This window comes from Anolis sagrei, chromosome 3 (assembly GCF_037176765.1).
Source record: "Anolis sagrei isolate rAnoSag1 chromosome 3, rAnoSag1.mat, whole genome shotgun sequence".
Classification (NCBI taxonomy): domain Eukaryota; kingdom Metazoa; phylum Chordata; class Lepidosauria; order Squamata; family Dactyloidae; genus Anolis; species Anolis sagrei.
In genome coordinates, this window is record NC_090023.1 from 182,256,202 (window position 1) to 182,275,716 (window position 19,515).

General features: G+C 38.7%; 1 protein-coding gene across 9 annotated transcripts in view; it reads right to left on the bottom strand.

Annotated features, from left to right (window-relative positions):
• SGMS1 (sphingomyelin synthase 1) overlaps window positions 1-19,515 on the bottom strand; it is a 112,951-nt gene that overhangs the window by 12,656 nt on the left and 80,780 nt on the right. For 7 of the 9 annotated variants that reach the window (XM_060768787.2, XM_060768782.2, XM_067465714.1 and 4 more), the window contains one exon: window positions 488-1,339. In XM_060768787.2, coding sequence (XP_060624770.1) covers window positions 488-1,110 — 623 coding nt within the window. In that variant the 5' untranslated portion in view covers window positions 1,111-1,339. The remainder of the gene's footprint in view (window positions 1-487; window positions 1,340-19,515) is intronic. The other 2 variants (XM_060768783.2, XM_060768789.2) reach the window with 1 other exon arrangement.

The following is a 19,515-nucleotide window of genomic DNA, read 5'->3' on the forward strand; positions in this document are numbered from 1 at the left end:
TATAACAATACAGTAAATAAATATGATAAGATATGATAAAACAGAGTATGTACATCATATTTCCTTATCACCCCTACAGTTTACCCTGATCAGCCCCACATATGTGGTTCTCAGATGTATTGTTTTGCTTAAATACAGAGCTGTTTTATATGTTATTTTTGGGTCTTGGCCACACATAAAATATGGTTGGGAATATATCGCGCTCCAGATGTTGGATTGAAGTTCCGAATATCTCTCAACCCTAGTTACTACAGTTGGGAGTTAACAGTCCAAAAGCCATCAGAAGTACCACACGTTCCACTGCTTTATGTTTTTAAAAGGGGATCAGTTACCTGGCTCTCTTTTATCCTGTACACAGCCACATGGTGAAGAAGCTAAGCATGTCCAAGCATGATCATTACCAAGATGGATGGATACCCACATTTAAAATCAGTTCATAGTAAGGATTAGAGGGGGGGAAGTGAAATCAAGAAACAAATGTACTTACTTGTATTTTAAGAACAGCCACTGAATTAACCAGAGTCCTACAAGGATCAATCCATTAATTTCACAAATAGAAAAGGCCCATTGCACCCGACTAAAGTGATCAAAAAAAGCATCTGGTAGGGGCGGATCCACCTCCTTGGGAGGCACTCGTTCATGGACAACGGAAATAGTCACTGTTGTCAAGACGAAACAGCAAAGTGCATAAAGGAAAGACAGAAGGGTCTTCCCCCACTCCATGGGATACTGAGAACGTTCTGGCTCTGGCATGGGAATCTTTATCATTTCTTTCCTATAACCATTTGGCATTCCGTTGGGCTTGGTTTTGTTGCTGAAGCCATTTTCCCTGGCAGGGGCCTCAGTACTGATGACCAGGTGGCCGTTGGCATGGCCATTTTTGTGTGCCTCGATGTGGTGCTCCATTTTTAAAGTCTCTATCATGTAGAGCAGTCGCTGGCCGTTGTCCGAAGATAGACGTGACAAAGGGGGCTTCTCAAAATCCTCCTTCGTCAGGTTGATCAAGTCTTGCCCAGTGAAACTTTCCAATGGTTCACAGTATTCTGGCACAGCATTCTCCATCAGCCAATCTGCCACCTCCTTGGGTGACCAGAACACGACTTCTTTCATTTCGTTAGAACGCTTGCATGTAAGTTTTAACAACTGCTTTAAATAGGGCAGTCGGCACTAGTTTTGCAGAACAGGAAGCCCCTCATTGTCTCGCTCATCCTGTCTGAAAAGCAGAGCAGAAACCAGTTTTGCAGGTTGACGCAGAGCTCCTCCAAATAGTCTGGTGCAAATATTAACACGTGGGACACAAAGAAAACGTTCACTTCATTTTGCATCTGCCGTTGCTTTTCTTAAAAAAGAGGAGGGGAAAGAAAGAGAGAAAGATCCAGTTAGGATATCAGTAACTTTGAAAATTGCTATTAATGTCGGATCACTTTCTACAAGAGCATTGTTGAGCAATGTTTACTGCAATGCAACCAGATCTGCTGGGATTGCTTCTTTAGTTGTTACAGAAATTCATCAATGCAAATAGATATCTGAACTATCTGTAGTACTTTGAAACAGGACTAATCTATGTCATTTGCTTACTCTGATGAAAGGCAAACTGATTCCTGATACTTTCTGATTCTACATACACAGTTTTCTTTCAGGAGAACGAATTCACATTACAAGTTTATATTACACAGTACATGGACGTTCACAATGCAACTTGTTCTACATGAGTCAGCACTTGTGAAAGTGCCACACATCACCAACTCAGTCCTCTTAAGCTTGTAGGTTCAACTTAGCCTTAGCTTTTTAAATAAAAACAAAAACAAAAAACAGCAGAGTTGATGCATAACATAAAAAGGCAAGATCAGGAGTGAAACCGATTGGGAAAGTAGAAATACAAACTTTTATTCAAGGAAATCCAGGACACATAGCGGCACAATTGGTTTGTCAGCATATAACAACAGACATGTGTCGGTTGCTATTTGCAACTGACTATTTTCTTTGTTCCTTCCTTTTGGACTTCAGCATTCTCATATTTCTGCTTCTAAGCCCACAGAAAAGAGGTTGTATCTATGCATCTGAATTTGTTGTCCCTTGAGAATCTTTCACTACTGCAACTACAAGGAAATCAAGGGGATCACCTGAATATGCTAAATGTGAGCAGACTAAATTATCATAACTGCCATTGTCAAACTGGTGTAATAGTCACACAAACGTTAGTCTTACATTGTTAGTAACATTTCAATGAGAGTAACATGCACCTCGGAGGGGCATACAGTGTTCCCTCACTTATCACGGGGGTTCCGTTTCATGACCACCTGCGATAAGTGAAAATCCGCGATGTAGGGGCACCATATTAATTTTAATATTTATACATCATTTTATATATTTTATATATTATTTTCTTACTTGTGCTTCCTTAACCACCTCCCGGCTCATCCCAAGGTCACCTGCCTGCCTCCCTGGCCTCTGCAGAGCCTCCAGAGCCATGCATACAGCAGCAGGCCCTCCCTACCGTGTCTCAGGCTGCCACACTTCCAGAGTCTGTGGAGGCCAGGGAGGCAGGCCTTCCCTGCTGTGCCTCAAGCCGCCGCATTTTCGGGGTCCTGGCCTCCCTGGTCTCCACTGGATGCAAATATTTATTATTTTTATTAATATCTTCAAAAACCCATGAAACAGCAAGTCCACTAAAAGCAAATCGCGAAGTAGTGAGGGAACACTCTAGAATAATACAGGTCTGCCATGATGGTCACATTTACAGTTATACGATTGTGTGTATGTGTGTGTGTTCCACACAAAAATACTAAGTAAGAAGCTAAGAAAAAGAGCAACTTTTACAAAGCATTCAATTTTACTTAACATCTTTGATCAGTTTGCTATAGCAACAAAGCTTCAAATGTAATGCATTTCTGTTACTCATTATTTACAATCTGCTAAACCAGAGCTTCTTTAAACTGTTGTCGAAGGCTTTAATGGTCAGAATCACTGGGTTGCTGTGAGTTTTCCGGGCTGTATGGCCATGTTCCAGAAGAATTCTCTCCTGACGTTTTGCCCACATCTATGGCAGGAATCCTCAGAGGTTGAGGAGTCTGTTGGAAACTAGGCAAGTGAGGTTTATATCTGTGGAATATCCAGAGTGGGAGAAAGGGGACGTTCTACAAATACCTCACTTGCCTAGTTTCCAACAGACTCCTCAGCCTTTGAGGATGCCTGCAATAGATGTGAGTAAAACGTCAGGAGATAGTCCTTCTGGAACATGGCCATACAGCTCGGAAAACTCACAGCAACCCACTTCTTTAAGCCATTTGAGAAGAGATTTCCTCCCCACTATTGTTCCAAGAACAGGCAGCATATCTGTTCTCACTGGCTAAAGTGTGTCTTCCTTTCCTTGAAGCTTGCTATGGATGGCTGCCAATGACTTGGAGACCAGAACTGTTTTAAACAATAAACTTTTGAAAGGAAAGAAAATTAAGTCACATTGAATCCCACTCAAGGAGAAAGAAAATAAGTAGGGAAATGAATAAATAAATAACATTATGTAACACAGTTTTTGTTCCTGGTTTATAAATGTCATTTCCTAATTAGTTCTATTATAAAAACATGGAAAAAGTTCATTAAACTGCAAAAACTTTGTTCTGCAGGATATCCTACAGCACATTTTGCTATAATTTTTCAAGGGATATCTCATACAGTCTCAACCAATTCAACATTGGTTTTGCTCACATCTATTGCAGGTAGCCCCAGAGGTTGAGGAGTCTGTTGGGAACTAGGCAAGTGAGGTATTTCATATACCACAGTATGTGCAGATGGGCTCAAGGTATACAAAGAGATAAAGCTGTTATGTTATTTTATCAATGTCTAAAAAAATATGAGGGGGAAAGATGATCACAGAAGAAATAGTGTCTGACAGCTCCAGAAATGAGAGAACTCACAGAAACAGTCTTGGTCTGCAATTCTTAAGCAAGTTTTACCAAGGTCAAAAGAACACACTTTAAAGTAAACACACTGAGTATTAAGATGCAAGTCACATTCTTTCTCTGCAGAAGAGAAGAGGGAAAAAGTACAGGCAGTTCGTGAGTTACGAACATCCAACTTACAAACGACTCATAGTTAAGAATGATCAGGAGAGATACAACAGGAAGTGAGGGAAATCTACACCTAGGAATGGAATTTCACTCCTGAAAGAGTTATGAAAAAAGCTATCTCTTTCAAAGCTGGATCAATTCAATTAAAAATATTAAGTACATAAGGATTAGAGAAACACAAAGGAAAATACTGACTAAATGGTACAGAACCCCAATTAAATTATCATACATAACTAAATCAACCACAACATTGTGTTGGTACAGATGTGGAAAAATTGGCTCCTATATACATATGTGGTGGAAATGCAACAGAGTACAAACATTTTATAATAAGGTAAAGAAGGAAATGGAAGAATTAATAGGGCATAAATTAGTTTTAAATAAAAAAGAATTCTTCATCCACAAATTAGACAAGAGCAAAAACATTAAGGATTGGGAAGAAATTATAAAATACATGATAGTTGCCACCCAAGCAACTGCCTTGGGTTGGAAAGACCATGGAAAGTGGGGAGCTAAAAATGGTATGGATACCTAGCAGACTTTATGCTCCAGGACTACATCTTTGAAATAAGAGCCAAACATACATCAGGCCGAATCAAGAAGAATTGGGTTCCGAAATGAGGAAGATTGAAGTCAAAGGAAAAGGAAAATTGAAAGAACTGAACCATTCTCTTTGTACAATTGTTCAATTAAAATAATATTTGAATGAAGGAAAGTACTGTTCCCAGAGGGAGGGGAAGGGGGGTGTAAAATTGATAGACACAAGTGGGAGATAAAGGTGGAATAGGCAAGGTTAAGAACACTAAGAAAATAATATTTGATATGTATTTTGAAATGGTGATGGATTGTGATAATATTCTACTTGTATCTGCAATAAAAAATGTACTGGAAAAAAAGAACCTATTTTGTTCATAACTTGTGGACTGTCTGTATAGGATAAAAGTATGTTTCGAAATGTACTACTGGTAGGAGACAAAACTTGGAAACATGGAATCAATGTATGCTAAATGTTCTGGCTCTGGCATAAAGAGCTTCCAGGAATCAGCTGGAGGTTCAGCATCACTTTATCTCCTTTATGTTAGTTCTAATGTGTAGGTAAATACAGAGAACTCTATGTTAACGGTGGGACTTCTAAGTAACTCCTTTACATAGAGAAAAGCAACTCCAAAAACTTATATGGGACATCCTTTAACAGAAAGAGGATCTACTGCTGGAGGTAAGGAGTTCACAGGGACAGTTCAACAAGTCCTCAAACTAAGGACTTTGAAATGACTTGAAAGCACATAACAACAACAATCCTATCTCATCAGCTAAAAGCAGGCCCACATTTCCCATTGAAATACTAATAAATTTATATTTGTTAACATTGTTCCTCATTTTAATTATTGCATTGTTTTTAAGTGTGTTTTACATTACAAATAAGATACGTGCAGCGTGCATAGGAATTCATTCATGTTTTTTTTCCAAATTATAATCCGGTCCTCCGACGGTTTGAGGGACTGTGACCTGGCCCTCTGTTTAAAAGGTTTGTGGACTCCTGCTTTAGACTATAATAGATTTAATTTCATTTCAATGGGGTTCGCCTTTCATTAATAACTTTTCCTCTACTCTATGCAAGAACAAATTAAATTTTATTGCTTTGATATAATTTGGGGTATTTTCTGACCCCAATATGGTGGTCATACTTTCTGACTGCATGGCAAGTTTAGAATCTCCCCATGTTGAATGCAATGTTTGTGTTCGCTGTATCAACTATGTTGTACTCAAAATAAAATAAAAAGTAGAATGAAAATGAACTAAAATCAGATACAAAGCAGAGGGCAGGAAATACCCCACACGATAGGGAGTCTATATTTTATTGGAGTGCTCCAAGTCTGAAAGATATTTTCATTCCCCCAAAATGAGATCAATTTACAAACAGAGAATGCCATTTCTAATTTACCAGATTTGTTGTTCGCTGAAAAACAGCATGGGATATTTTCATTGTCTCAGTACATAACACTGGTGAGGACAAGCAGAACAATAACAAAAACACCAATGACAACAGTCAACAGATTTGTTGAGAATATTTTTTATCCCAATTGTTTATGGGTGGAAAGAATGCCTGGCAAGTGGCTGAAATCTAGGAATAATTTTGCAGGTGAAAACGCTGTACAAAGGCCTAAGCTGAAATTCTATAATCTGTGTTACATTGTGCAACAGGAAACTGCATCTGTAGAGAGATTAAAGGTCCAGTGTAGAGCATGAAAGCTAAAACCACATGCTAGAAGGAAAACACAACAATGTTATGCATTACTTTGCCAAAAATGTATTGGCAAAAGATTATCTAAAATACTGACATTAGCAACGAGGTAAGTATACAAAGGAATAGCCAAAGGTGATATGCTGACAGACGGGAAGGCTAATACTTTTCAAGCAACCTAACAGAGAATTGTGTCCTATTAACTGTTTAATTCAGGTAGGTCAAACGGGGAGCCATCAGTGAAGTGCTCTCCATATTCTGCCATCAATTTTTAACCTAGTTTGAAGCAAGAATATATGTTCTGCTTAACAATTAACCAGGACTACCCAAACAGCAATGTTTCATTAGGTTTTAAAGTTCAGAGAATGGAAGACAGGATTGAAGATAGAAAAAGGTACACCTTTCTACTGGAAATTTGGTGGAAACAGATGGACAAATGCTGTCCCTGAACATGTTTTCCTGAGGACATGGTTGTTGGGAATCAAGATTTCCAGATTTAGTTAATATCTTACAAACTACAGGGATATGCAAGTAAAATACACTGTATTTTCAATGCTATACTTAGAAAAAAGAAAGCATAAAGCAAATGTACTTAATCAAGGAGGCATGTAGTACCAATGGTAGTAGCCCCTCATTGGAGAGATTTGCTAGCACGCTTATGGGTGGATAAAAAAGCCAAAATCGTTCTGCTCCAGAATGAACAAGTGGAAATTAGGTCAGCTTCATTCCTCCTTTCCTCTAGGAAGAACCTCAAAACATGGCATTTGGGTAACAGGCTTGACAGCAATAGCAATGTTTTAGAACAGACTATGGATAGGCTTTGGGCTGGGTCGTTGGTCGCTGAATTGGATTTGGATACGGCAATATGGATGATAATAATGTTTTCAACGGATTTTAACTTAATCTTCTCTGTTATGATATGTTGTACTATGTTTTTGTATGTGTTGACATCAAATTATTGCCATTGTAAGCTGCCCTAAGTCCCCCCTCTGGGGTTGATAAGGTAGAAATGTCTGAAATTTATATAAATAAAAATGTAATGTTTGTTTGTGGGATTAACATAACACAAAAACCACTGGACGAATTGTCACCAAATTTGGACACACTACACCTACCAGGCCAACAAATAACCATCACTCATAAAAACCCTGAAAAACACAGCAGAAGAGACTTAAAAAGCCAAAAAACAAAAAAATACATTATAACACATGCGCAAAACCACATATATACATAAACACACATATATACACAAATATTTCCACACACATATACACACACAAAACCCATATACACAGGCTGGGGCACAGTAATGCATGGCAGGGGGCAGCTAGTAAATAATAAATAAATAATGCATTTACAAGTGATCTACTCAAGAAAGTAAAATATCATCCTCAACACTTGCATTTACAGATTGCCATCCTGTGTTGAGGATGATATTTTACTTTTACAACATGAATGGGAATCGGGCTGTTCTCTAGAGATTTTTACATCACTATCCAGCACGTGCAATACTGAAGAGTGTTGGGAATTTCAGCGCAACATCTGGAGAATGTGAAAATTCCCATTCCTGCTTTACAGGAATGGGAATTTTGTTCTTGCTATAACAGAATTACAATGCAGACAGTGAATCAAGGAAAAAGATTTGTAGTCAGGGAGAAAGAATCTTTCCAGAATTCCTATTTAGGTTTATTTACAGTAGAGGACATGCGGATAAGTCACAGTTCACATGGGTCCTTGTGAAATTATCATTGCCACTGCATTTTTTTTCTGGAGCTCTACTCTTTGCCACTCTGTCACACTGAACTTCATGGTGAAAAAAAATAACTGACTATAGTAGGTATTTGAAATAGGTTACAAGGATTATAAGGAGTTTTTTTTTGTTTTTTGGGGTTTTTTTGTCGTGTCAGGAGCAACCGCTCCTGTTGTGAGAGAGTTGCCAGGGACTCATAGAAAATAGTTGAATAAGCATATGGAATAAGAAAGGGAGATGGCATAACAAAAGTATTCTGTGAATGAGCTTGGGGAATAAGGGGCAAATGAGAAAGGGGGAAAGTTGTTTCAGAGGAATGATCCCTGGAGAATGGTAGGTCTGGAAAAGCAAAGTTAAAACCAGAACGTGCTAGGATTTAAATAATGAGAGATAAGGGGAAGAGCAATGCTGCTAATCATGTAATTGAGGACAAGATGTTTACACTGAATGTCAGAGCAAAGTGTAAGCAGATACAAAAGATTATGTCTACCAAGATGTCGATCCATTGGTTTTTGAGTCATGCTTGAATGAACAGCAGTATTTCAAAATGTCTGTACTAGCATGATATTTAGGCACCTTCCCTATCGAACACAAGCCGCATACGTGTCATCAAGTAATTCGCTGTATGAATCAATCTTCACTGAATGAGCACAGCAATTCAGGACTGATTTTGGTATGAAATCAGAAGAACATAAATGAGGTGCTTTTTCTTTGCTATAATCTCAGTTATACATTTTCCAGACACTTTGCTAGAGGGACTGTACTTCTGCAATTTAATATGTTGTATTATTTTATTCCAAGAAAGCATTAATGAAATTAATTCATCTACATCTGTAAATGCCGATGTAATTGCTCTACTGCCTCTCTGACCCTTGCATAGCATTGCACTAGATCAGTGGTTCTCAACCTGGGGTCCCCAGATGTTTTTAGCCTACATCTCCCAGAAATCCCAGCCAGTTTACCACTGTTAGGATTTCAGGGAGTTGAACATCTGGGGACCCCAGGTTGAGAACCACTGCACGAGATATTTTCAGCTATGATGTGAGATAGTGTAGTTTGTCAATAAAGACTTTTTTCATGTCAGGAGCGACTTGAGAAACTGCAAGTTGCTTCTGGTGTGAGAGAATTGGCCGTCTGCAAGAATGTTGCCCAGAGGGCACCCAGATGTTTTGATGTTTTACCATCCTTGTCAGATGCTTTTTCATGTCCCCACATGGGGAGCTGGAGTTGACAGAGCAAGCTCATCCACGGTCTCCCTGGATTTGCACCTCTGACATGTCTAAAGACTAAGAAGATGGCAGATCTTAAATTCCTTTTTAGGGATATTTGAAAGATAGCCTCAGCTATCTTTCAAATAAAAAAACTATATAATATCTACATATATCTACATAATGAAATATCTGGGAGATGGGACCCAATTCTAAACAAGAAACCCATGCATGATTGACATATACTTTCTGCACATAACCTGAATATAACTACATTCAATACTTTTAATAATTCTGTGCAACAAAGTGTGAGTGTTTTGAACCTTCAGAAAGCAAGATTGTCACTACCTAGGACAACCTCGTAGATAATTTCTGAAAAATGCTGCTCAACCTCTAATATTTATTTATTTACTGTATTTATATACCGCCTTTCTCACCCCTGTGGGGACTCAAGGCAGCTTACAACTTATTAATTGCAAAAATGCAATGCCAACATACAGAAAAAGAAAGAAATAATAATAATTACTACATATAACTATGACTTAAAATCATTAAAATAATAACAACAACAACAACAACAACAACAACAACAATACCAAAAGTTGTCTTCACCACTGTCTCAGTGGAATTTTTAATATGGGTATATTAACAGCAAATATTACATTACCACACAAGGTTATCAGGAGTATACCAACACCATGAAAATGGGGATCATCATTGGAACTTACTGAAGACTTTTGTATGCCACTCTTAGCCTTAGCTCTAACAAGCTCACAAAACAATAATTGGCAGTTCTGCTACTTCAGGTGCATAGGAGTCTTGAGGGCATTTCAAAAATGTTAAAAATGCACATTTTCTCCAAATAGGATCATCTGTGTCTGGTTTCTACTTTGTGCAGGAGAAGAAGCTGTGTTAAGATGGAATAATTGCAAGGATGAAGCCCTAGATTTTTTACACTGTCTCTTAGGAGCACTTGTCATTGTGACCACTTTATTGATAATGACGGTAACAGAAATAACCAAGAATTTTTTGCTGCGAAAAAGTAACTGCCAGTTTTGCATATTTTCTTGTCTACAAAGATAGTAATGCAAGTAATGAAGCCACTTGAAAGAGTCTGATAAAAAGTGGACGCAGAGCTAAATGTATACCTTGGGGATAAACATACCAGAAATAGGAAGCCATTACCAAAAACATCCCACTGAAAGACTGTTGTGCTGGAGCAAGTTTGTAGAAGTGCATAAAATCCATAGTTCCAAGGGCCAAAATTATCCATTTGAAAAGAGGTCAAAATACAGCGCAATTGCTCAGTATTAAATGAAGCAATTAAATAGGTAACTCAAGCAAGACTAACCTCATTCAGGAAGGTTGGTACAACAGGGCACATGTGGCATTTGGAAAAAGATACAGTGGTATCCACTGAGGTTTGGTTCCAGGACCCTTCGTAGATAGTGAAATCCAGGTATCCTCCAAACCCATCATATACAGGGTGTTTCAAAAAGATGAAGTCAATCTGAAATCACTATTTCTCTGCAACCACAAACCACTCATGAATGAAATTCTTACCACTTTAAAGGCTGGGGCACAGACCGTGCAGAGTTTTTAAAGATTTTTTTCTGGATTAAAATGGTTAGTAAAACTTGATAACCCATTAAACGGTTTGTAATTTTTAGTTTAAATGTAACATGTTACCCTTGTCTTGTCTCCTGCCTATGTCATTAGTTGGGAGCCCCCCAACCCAGCATCAACTGGGCCAGAGTGAAGCAAGAGGGGTCTGAAGACAGTTCCATCTTGTATACCGTGCTTTACTAATAATATAATATAATATAATATAATATAATATAATATAATATAATTGTGTGTGTGTATAATATTTATTATTATAATGTAATACAATATAATACTACTAATAATACAATATTATAAATATATATTTTATATTTCATGTAATATTACCAATAATATTACAATATAATGGTATAGTACAATATAGTAATATATAATACTGATATTGTACTATGCTAATAATATAATATATTGTATGTATATAAGTGTATATCTTGTAAGCCGCTCTGAGTCCCCTTAGGGGTGAGAAGGGCAGCATATAAATGTTGTAAATAAATAAATAATTGTGAAATATACTGCTTTGAAATTGGGGCCATTGTTTTGAAACACCCTGAAACAATGCTGTAGTAAAGTGGTGTCCCTCATATAAAATAGCGAAGTTAGGGGTTGCTTTTTAGAATTTGTTTTTAATATTTTCAAGACTTGGATCATTGAATCCATGAATACAGAATCTGAGGATATGAAGGACCAATACTGAAGCCATCTTCACTTCCACAGGCAGGCATAGCAGTGGTATCCTCTAGACCAGTGTTTCTCAACCTGGGGGTCAGGACGCCTGGAGGGGTCACAAGGGCTGTCAGAGGGGTCGCCAAAGACCATCGGAAATCACAGTATTTTCTGATGGTCATGGGGGTTCTGTGTGGGAAGTTTGGCCCAATTCTATCATTGGTGGGGTTCAGAATGCTCTTTGATTGTAGGTTACCTATATAGCCCAGCAACTACAACTCCCAAATGTCAAGATCTTTTCCCCCCAAACTCCACCACATTTGGGCATATTGAGTATTGGTGCCAAGTTTGGTCCAGATCTATCATTGTTTGAGTCTGCAGTTCTCTCTAGATGTAGGTTAACTGCAACTCCAAAACTCAAGGTCAATGCCCATCAAACCCTTCCAGTATTTTGTGTTGGTCATGGGAGTTCTGTGTGACAAGTTTGGTTCAATTCCATTGTTGGTAGAGTTCAAAATGCTCTTTGATTGTAAATTTATTATAAATCCCAGCAACTACAACTCCCAAATGACAAAATCAATCTCACAAATATTGAAATTTGGGCGTATGGGACATTTGTGACAAATTTGGTCCAGTGAATGAAAATATATCCTTCATCTCAGATATTTACATTACGATTCATTACTGTAGCAAAATTACAATTATGAAGTAGCAATGAAAATAATTTTATAGTTGAGGGTCACCACAACATGAGGAACTGTAGTAAGGGGTTGCAGCATTAGGAAGGTTGAAAACCATTGCTCTAGACTAGGATAATAATGGCAGGGATGAAGCTGGAGCACAAGCCAAAGCTAGGAAGACAGTGCTGGGACACTGTGGAAATTCTCCTACAGAATACCATAATATGTGCACATAGATTTTAAAAAGAAAACTTTTAACTTCATCACACTAGAGTAGGGGTTCTCAACCTGTGGGTCCCCAGATGTTTTGGCCTACAACTCCCAGAAATCCTAACAGCTGGGATTTCTAGGAGTTGTAGGCCAAAACATCTGGGGACCCACAGGTTGAGAACCACTGCACTAGAGAAAGATTCCACTTTAAATCCAGTTTCTGCAGAATTCTGCAGAATTCTGGGCTTTGTAGTTTATTAAAGTCTCCTCCCTAAACAACAAACCCCAGAATTCTGTAGGAGGCACCAATTGGATTTAAAGTGGATTCATTCCCTAGTGCGGTGGTTCTCAACTTGTGGGTCCTCAGATGTTTTGGCCTTCAACTGCCAGAAATCCTAACAGCTGGTAAACTGGCTGGGATTTCTGGGAGTTGTAGGCCAAAACACCTGGGGACCCACAGGTTGAGAACCACTGCCCTAGTGTGATGAGGTCCTTTGCCATGTGTAATGAAATAATGGTCCTTTATGTAACCATCACATGGAGACTGGAAGCTGGCAATGAGAAGCATCTGCTGCCCAATCCCTTCCACAGAACTTAGCTGAATCTCCTTTTTTCCATCTGTACTTATTTTTCTTAGGTTAAGTACCTACATCAATATTTAAATAAGAACTATTTATGTGGGTGGAAAGGACTGAGGAATAAAAGGGCATAAGCTGTCACTATTCCAGAGAGAAATACACAAGGTTTTGTTTTGTTTTTTTAAAACAAGCTCTAAGAGCCAAGAAATCCCGCACAACAAGGCCACTGTGACATTAAAAATAGAGACACAAGGAGGAAAGGATCAAATAGAATGTACGCTCTGATAAAAGCACTACACTTTTTTCTTTTATTGCTGTAAAAGACTAATATAGCTAGCCCTTTGATATCTGCCTTATAGGCTCAGTATTTTTTTTTCCTTTTTAGTTGTGTTCACATTTGTTAGAATGGAGTAGTGCTGCTCTCTCTCCCCCAACCTCATCATATTCACACATACAGACACAAAACTAAAAGTTTAACAAACCAGTCTAGTTTTGGATCATGAGAGTTTAAGCTTTAGTGCACAGAAATAATTGCACGTGCCAGCAGAACAGTCATAATACCGAGGAAGGGACAAAAGTGCATGTTGATTGTGGCAAGAGTTGCCTAGGTAACAGTCTTCCACTTCATTTCTAGTAAGTGACTCTGAAAGATGTATAGGTACAATTAAAAAAAAGTACACACCTGATGCAACACATGCTTGGTGTTGAAATACAAAGGATACAGATCATGACCAGAGTGGAAGCAATTCTACATGGCTTATTGGCCTATGCATTTTGACTAACCCTGTATTTTGACTTCCAGAGTGTTTACTATGGATTTAGAACAGTGGTTCTCAACCTAGGGTCCCCAGATGTTTTTGGCCTACAACTCCCAGAAATCCCAGCCAGTTTACCAGCTGTTAGGATTTCTGGGAGTTGAAGGCCAAAAACATCTGGGGACCCCAGGTTGAGAATCACTGCCCTAGGAGCCATGGTGGCACAATGGGTTAAACCCTTGTGCCGACTGGGTTGCTGATCTGAAGGTCAGCTGTTCAAATCCGCGAGACAGGGTGAGCTCCCATCTGTCAGCTCCAGCTTCCCATGTTCAGACATAAGAGGAGCCTCCCACAGGATGGTAAAACATCAAAGTGTCCTCTGAGCAACATCCTTGCAGACGGTCAATTCTCTCACACCAGAAGCGACTTGCAGTTTCTCAATTCGCTTCTGACATGAAAAAACAAACAGACGATGAATTTGATACCACTGAGAACCAGTACCTGGAGAATTTCCAGCAAAAAAGAAACATCTGTAGTCAATCAGTTTAAAAATGTTTAAAAAGCAATGGTTTTGGGTTTGGAAAGATTTGCTGTTTACAAGAAACATTGCCCAGAAAACGCCCGACTGTATTTGCTCAGTCTTCAAGGAGGCTCTTTCCGTGTCCATAGGTGTACATAGCATTGAATTAAACATGCAGAATAATCACAGGATGTCTTAAACCTACACCTGTTGATAAACTCTACAAGCTAGCTGGCATTGCCCCCCCCCCCCCCCCGCCTCCGATGTGTGGCGGGAAGTTGCTGCTAAATGTGAACACTGTGAAAGCCATCTGCTACATGGCAACCAGCCTCCTCCCAGCAGATTCAAATCATGGAAAAGCTTTATGAGAACTACCACTTCTCTTGGCGTCCCTCAGCAACAGCAAGGGTATCCTCTGGGCAGTTAAACCAGGAAATCCCAACTGGATGGCCCCCCACAAGGGTCTTCCTCCAGGGGCAAACCAAGAATGGGCAACCTGGAAGTCCTTGAACAGACTCAGAATTAGAGTAGGCAGCTCAAAAGACAACCTGCAAAAATGACACTATCTAAAAGAATCCCACACCTTGTGTGACTGTGGAGCAGAGCAGGCAACTCCACATCTGTATGCTTGTCCACTATGCCCTGCCTCATGTACAGAGGAAGAATTGTTGGAAGCTACAGACAATGCCAAAATCAGAAGACGCTTACTTCTTGGGAGGAGGAGGAGAGCAATGTCCAATCTCGATAAAATAGTGAAAAGTAGAGACATCACACTGGCAACAAAGATCCGCATAGTCAAAACAATGGTATTCCCCATTGTCACCTACGGAGGTGAGAACTGGACCATAGGGAAGGCTGAGCGAAGGAAGATTTTGAACTGTGGTGTTGGAGAAGGGTTCTGAGAGTGCCTTGGACTGCGAGAAAATCCAACCAGTCCATACTTCAGGAAATAAAGCCTGACTGCTCATTGGAGGGAAAGATAGTAGAAGCAAAGATTAAGTACTTTGGCCACATCATGGGAAGAAAGGAAAGCTTAGAGAAGACAATGATGCTGGGGAAAATGGAAGGAAAAAGGAAGAGGGGCCGACCAAGGGTAAGATGGATGGCATCCTTGAGTGGCTGACTTGACTCTGAAGGAGCTGCGGGTGATGATGGCTGACAGGGTGCTCTGGCGTGGGATGGTCCATGAGGTCACGAAGAGTTGGAAGTGATTGAACGCATGAACAAAAACAGACAATGCCATTGCGGTTGCCCGTTTTTGGTCAAAAGATATTTAGCCGCCTGCGCTCCTTCTACTTTTATCAGTTGTATACTAATTTAAGCAATGCTTTTGATACAAAATAAAGTTTTAAAAATGGCGCCAATCCTGGCACACTTAACAACAATCTTTTGGCCCTGACAGCTTAAGAAGCACTATCTCAAATGTGCTATTATACCCAGGCTCAACTTTCCAAAAGCAAAGGGAGAAAATCCTGTACTGGACTCAACAGACCCTTTGCCTTATCTGCCATGGCTTTTCCTATTCTAGGAAGGAATGTGAGGCTACCCTGTGTCTTAACAATATACATTTCTTTTTCTCATCCACCCCACATAAGAAGCATAAATATGAAATAGGACATAAGTCTAGAAAAGCAGCAAAGGTGAATATTAATATATATATTTGCATCCAAAATTCATGCAACAATATCCAACAGACAACTAACAAATTATGACACCAATACCCAATCAGTCACAGATAAGACAGGTATTTCATCCAAATATAGCCAGCAGGATCCACAATTTGGAGCAAAAAGAGACAGGTACACATCTATACCCCAATCGGTTATTAAGAACCGTACTTGGGATGTGAAACTGCAAAAGCATCTGGGAGAAATGGGCAGATACCCAGAAATTAAAAACAACTTGATGCTGCTCACCCCAGCGAATCATTTATCAAAGTCAGACATTCACAAATTTGGAAGATCCTTCACCCTGGCCAGATTTAATGTGTTGCAGCATTACTGCAAGGTAGGTTTACAGGCACACCATACTAGGAATGAGTATGTCCATAAGGTATAGAGAAAGTAGAAACTACCAGGCATGTCCTTCTATATTGTGACTTTTATAGAGATATTTGAGCTGTTTTGTTACTCCCATTGTACAAAAGATACCTGGTAGAACTGACAATTACTATCTAAAATGGTTCACCGATAATAGGGAACCATTCTTAGGGTTGCTAAGTTTTGTGTTGTTGATATAAAAATAAGGAGGTAGATTGTGAATGATGATGGGTGATTTTAAAGGATAATGTTTTAACCTACCCATTTTAGTTTCTACACCCGATTTTACAATAGCTGATCCAGATGACCCCACATTGGGAACTTTCTGCTTTTAATGTTTTGAATCATTGTTCTTAATGTTAAGATACATACATTTTATACATCTCACATCACATATCTGATTTGTATTCCTGGTCTGTGACCATTACAATAAAATTCATTCATTCATACCAAAATCTGTGGAGATTAAAAAAATGCAAAATACCAAACAAACAAGCAAACAAACAAAACCAATAACCATGGAAGAGAAAACAGATCAATGAACACCTCTTGTAAATGTGTTCAGGATTCTTAAATGCCTCAACCCATCAATCACAACAAAGATTAGTTTATATTTAAGGTCATGCACATGTTCAACAATATATCAGGGAAAATTAATATCAAATAAGCAGATAGATCTGCTGTCATTTCTTGTATAAAATGATTTCTAAAACTGACGCTTTGTGAAAACACCACATGAGGGAGATCACATCCTCTTTTTCTTATTGAATTGAGGATAATTACGGCAATATAATACTTATGAGACTAAACTGAAAAATCAAAGTGGGATCTACCCTTTAAACTGGGCATTTATGAATGAATATGATTTCTCTAAATCTATACAGTTGACTCTCAGTTAACTGGAATTCAAGCAACTAGAACTTTAACGCAACTGAAAAAAAAGACAAAGAAATCATATTTTAAATAAAAATTAAAATAAAATCAATTTTAGCGGAAATACAAGTTTGTGCTTTTAATTGCTATATTTCCATATCAATATCAAGTCAACACAAGGTTACATTAGAGCATGAGATATAAAATTAGCTAGGTTTATTTTTAATAGTAACTCTCAAGCAATCAGAAACCACTTTTATCTGGCATCTACACATTCCCTTGGGTGCCAGTTAACCGAGAGTCTACTGTATTCCTATACCAAGAACAAAGTGAAAAACATTCCTTACAAAGTGGCTGAGACCATATATCATTCTTCATCTAAAAATGGATGGAGAAATGCAGTGATATTTCTGCTGTCTTGTGTAAGCTGCCTACCATCAGCTCACATATGTACAACATTCTGGTATGCTAAGATATTCTGAAAATATACTATACTCACAGAAAGATTCTGCCGGCCCACAAAACCTTCCTATGTCATCATTAATCCCTCTTGTCATTTATCAGAATTTAAAACCAGTTACCAGTGATTTTGATTTCCATTAATACCACCTCTGGGCCTGGTACTTTGAAAATTACCTCTCTTTAAAAGTAATTTGTTATATAAATGATTGCAAAGCATGCTTCCCACACGTTAAATGTAATTGTTATAGTTTTATTAATTCCCTGCCTTGCTCACTGTAATGGATTGGCCTATCTTAAAGGGTTGTTGTAAAAGGTAGAAAATAGGCCCAGCTTGCAAAAGCTAAGGAGGAAGGTGGGTGGAACAAACAGGCAGCTCATAGCCAGCAGTGCAGTCTAATTGGCTAATGAAATTGGAAGGAAAAAGCTCAGCAACTGTAGATGGGCAGAGCCAGAAGGGGAGAGAAGAAGCTGGGGCAGCCATTTTAAATCAGTTAGGAATTTGGGGTGTGTGGTGTGTGTGAGTGGGGGGGGGGGGCAATCAGAAATTTTGAAGGGGGAAAGTAGAGTTTGGGAACTGTTTGTGGTTTAAAGTTATCTCTTTGAGGATAATAGTTAATAGGCCTCTATAGTGATTAGAGTGCTGTGGGAGGAAGGGAGATTTCAAAGGTTTAAAAATTCTGTTTGGATTTCTGTGTGTGGAACTTTGTTTTAAGAAACTTAAGACATAAGTACCATCCTCTGTAAGAAGTAAAGCCTGACAAGTTATTTGAAACCATACTGACTGTTCAAAACAAACAACATTTTCCTGTTTTATTCCAACTGAAGTCTTCAATTGGTTCTTTAAACAGTCCAGTGAAGGAGATGGCCTATTAAAATAATAAATTTATGGTAGCAAAAGAAATATTAATAAATCATAGGAGGCAGCAAAAGCAAAATATAAAAATACAGTGGTGGCTTCCCACTGACTGGCCTTGTATGTGTAAGGGTGTGTGTGCTTTGATTCCCTCAAAGTCTGGCCCACGGCCTTGGGCCAGACTTTGTCATTTGTCTTCCATCTTTTGTGTGATGCTCCTGTTGCAGATTCTGCCTTCTGGATTTGAACCGCTGACCTTTCAGTCAGCAGGCCTGCTGGCACAAGGGTTTAACCCATTGCACCACCAGGGGCTCTTATTGTTGTTGATGATGTCATTGTCATTACTTATGACGAGTGACTGTTAAGATCTGTGTAAACCACCCTTTCTGTGAATCTTTCCACATCTCAACCCAACTGTTTCATCTTGTGCCTACACTACAAACCCTGAATACCCCTTTCCTATGTAAACATCTAACTAGGAAAAGTGAGAAAAAACTACTTTTCAAACAAATACAACTGGCAAATTGCTTCACTGTCCTCAAAAGCTCTAACAACAGCTGATGAAGTAAGGGGATTATTTTCCTTGTTTGCACATAAGATACTGATAATATGATCCAAGACTATGATTTCACACATACACAAGTTTACTAGACCAAATTTTGCCTTGATTTTATTCTTAAGGTTGTTTTACACAGGAGCACAAAACAGAACAAATTTTAGTCAAAGGAGAAATTGTAAGATCCCAATATCGTAAACGGATCTGATATACAGTAAGATTATAGTAATGTAACAATGAACCTCACCGCAGCTTTAACCATATTTATATCCTACTTTAAATGAGTATAAGGCTACATACATCATCTCACACTTCACCTTATATGCACCCCAAGGGAGCTGACCAGATGGGGGCAACAATGCATTTCTCAAGGCTGCCAGGTGAGGTTCATGGTTTAATAATAATCTGAATCCAAGGTTCCCAAGTATGAGAT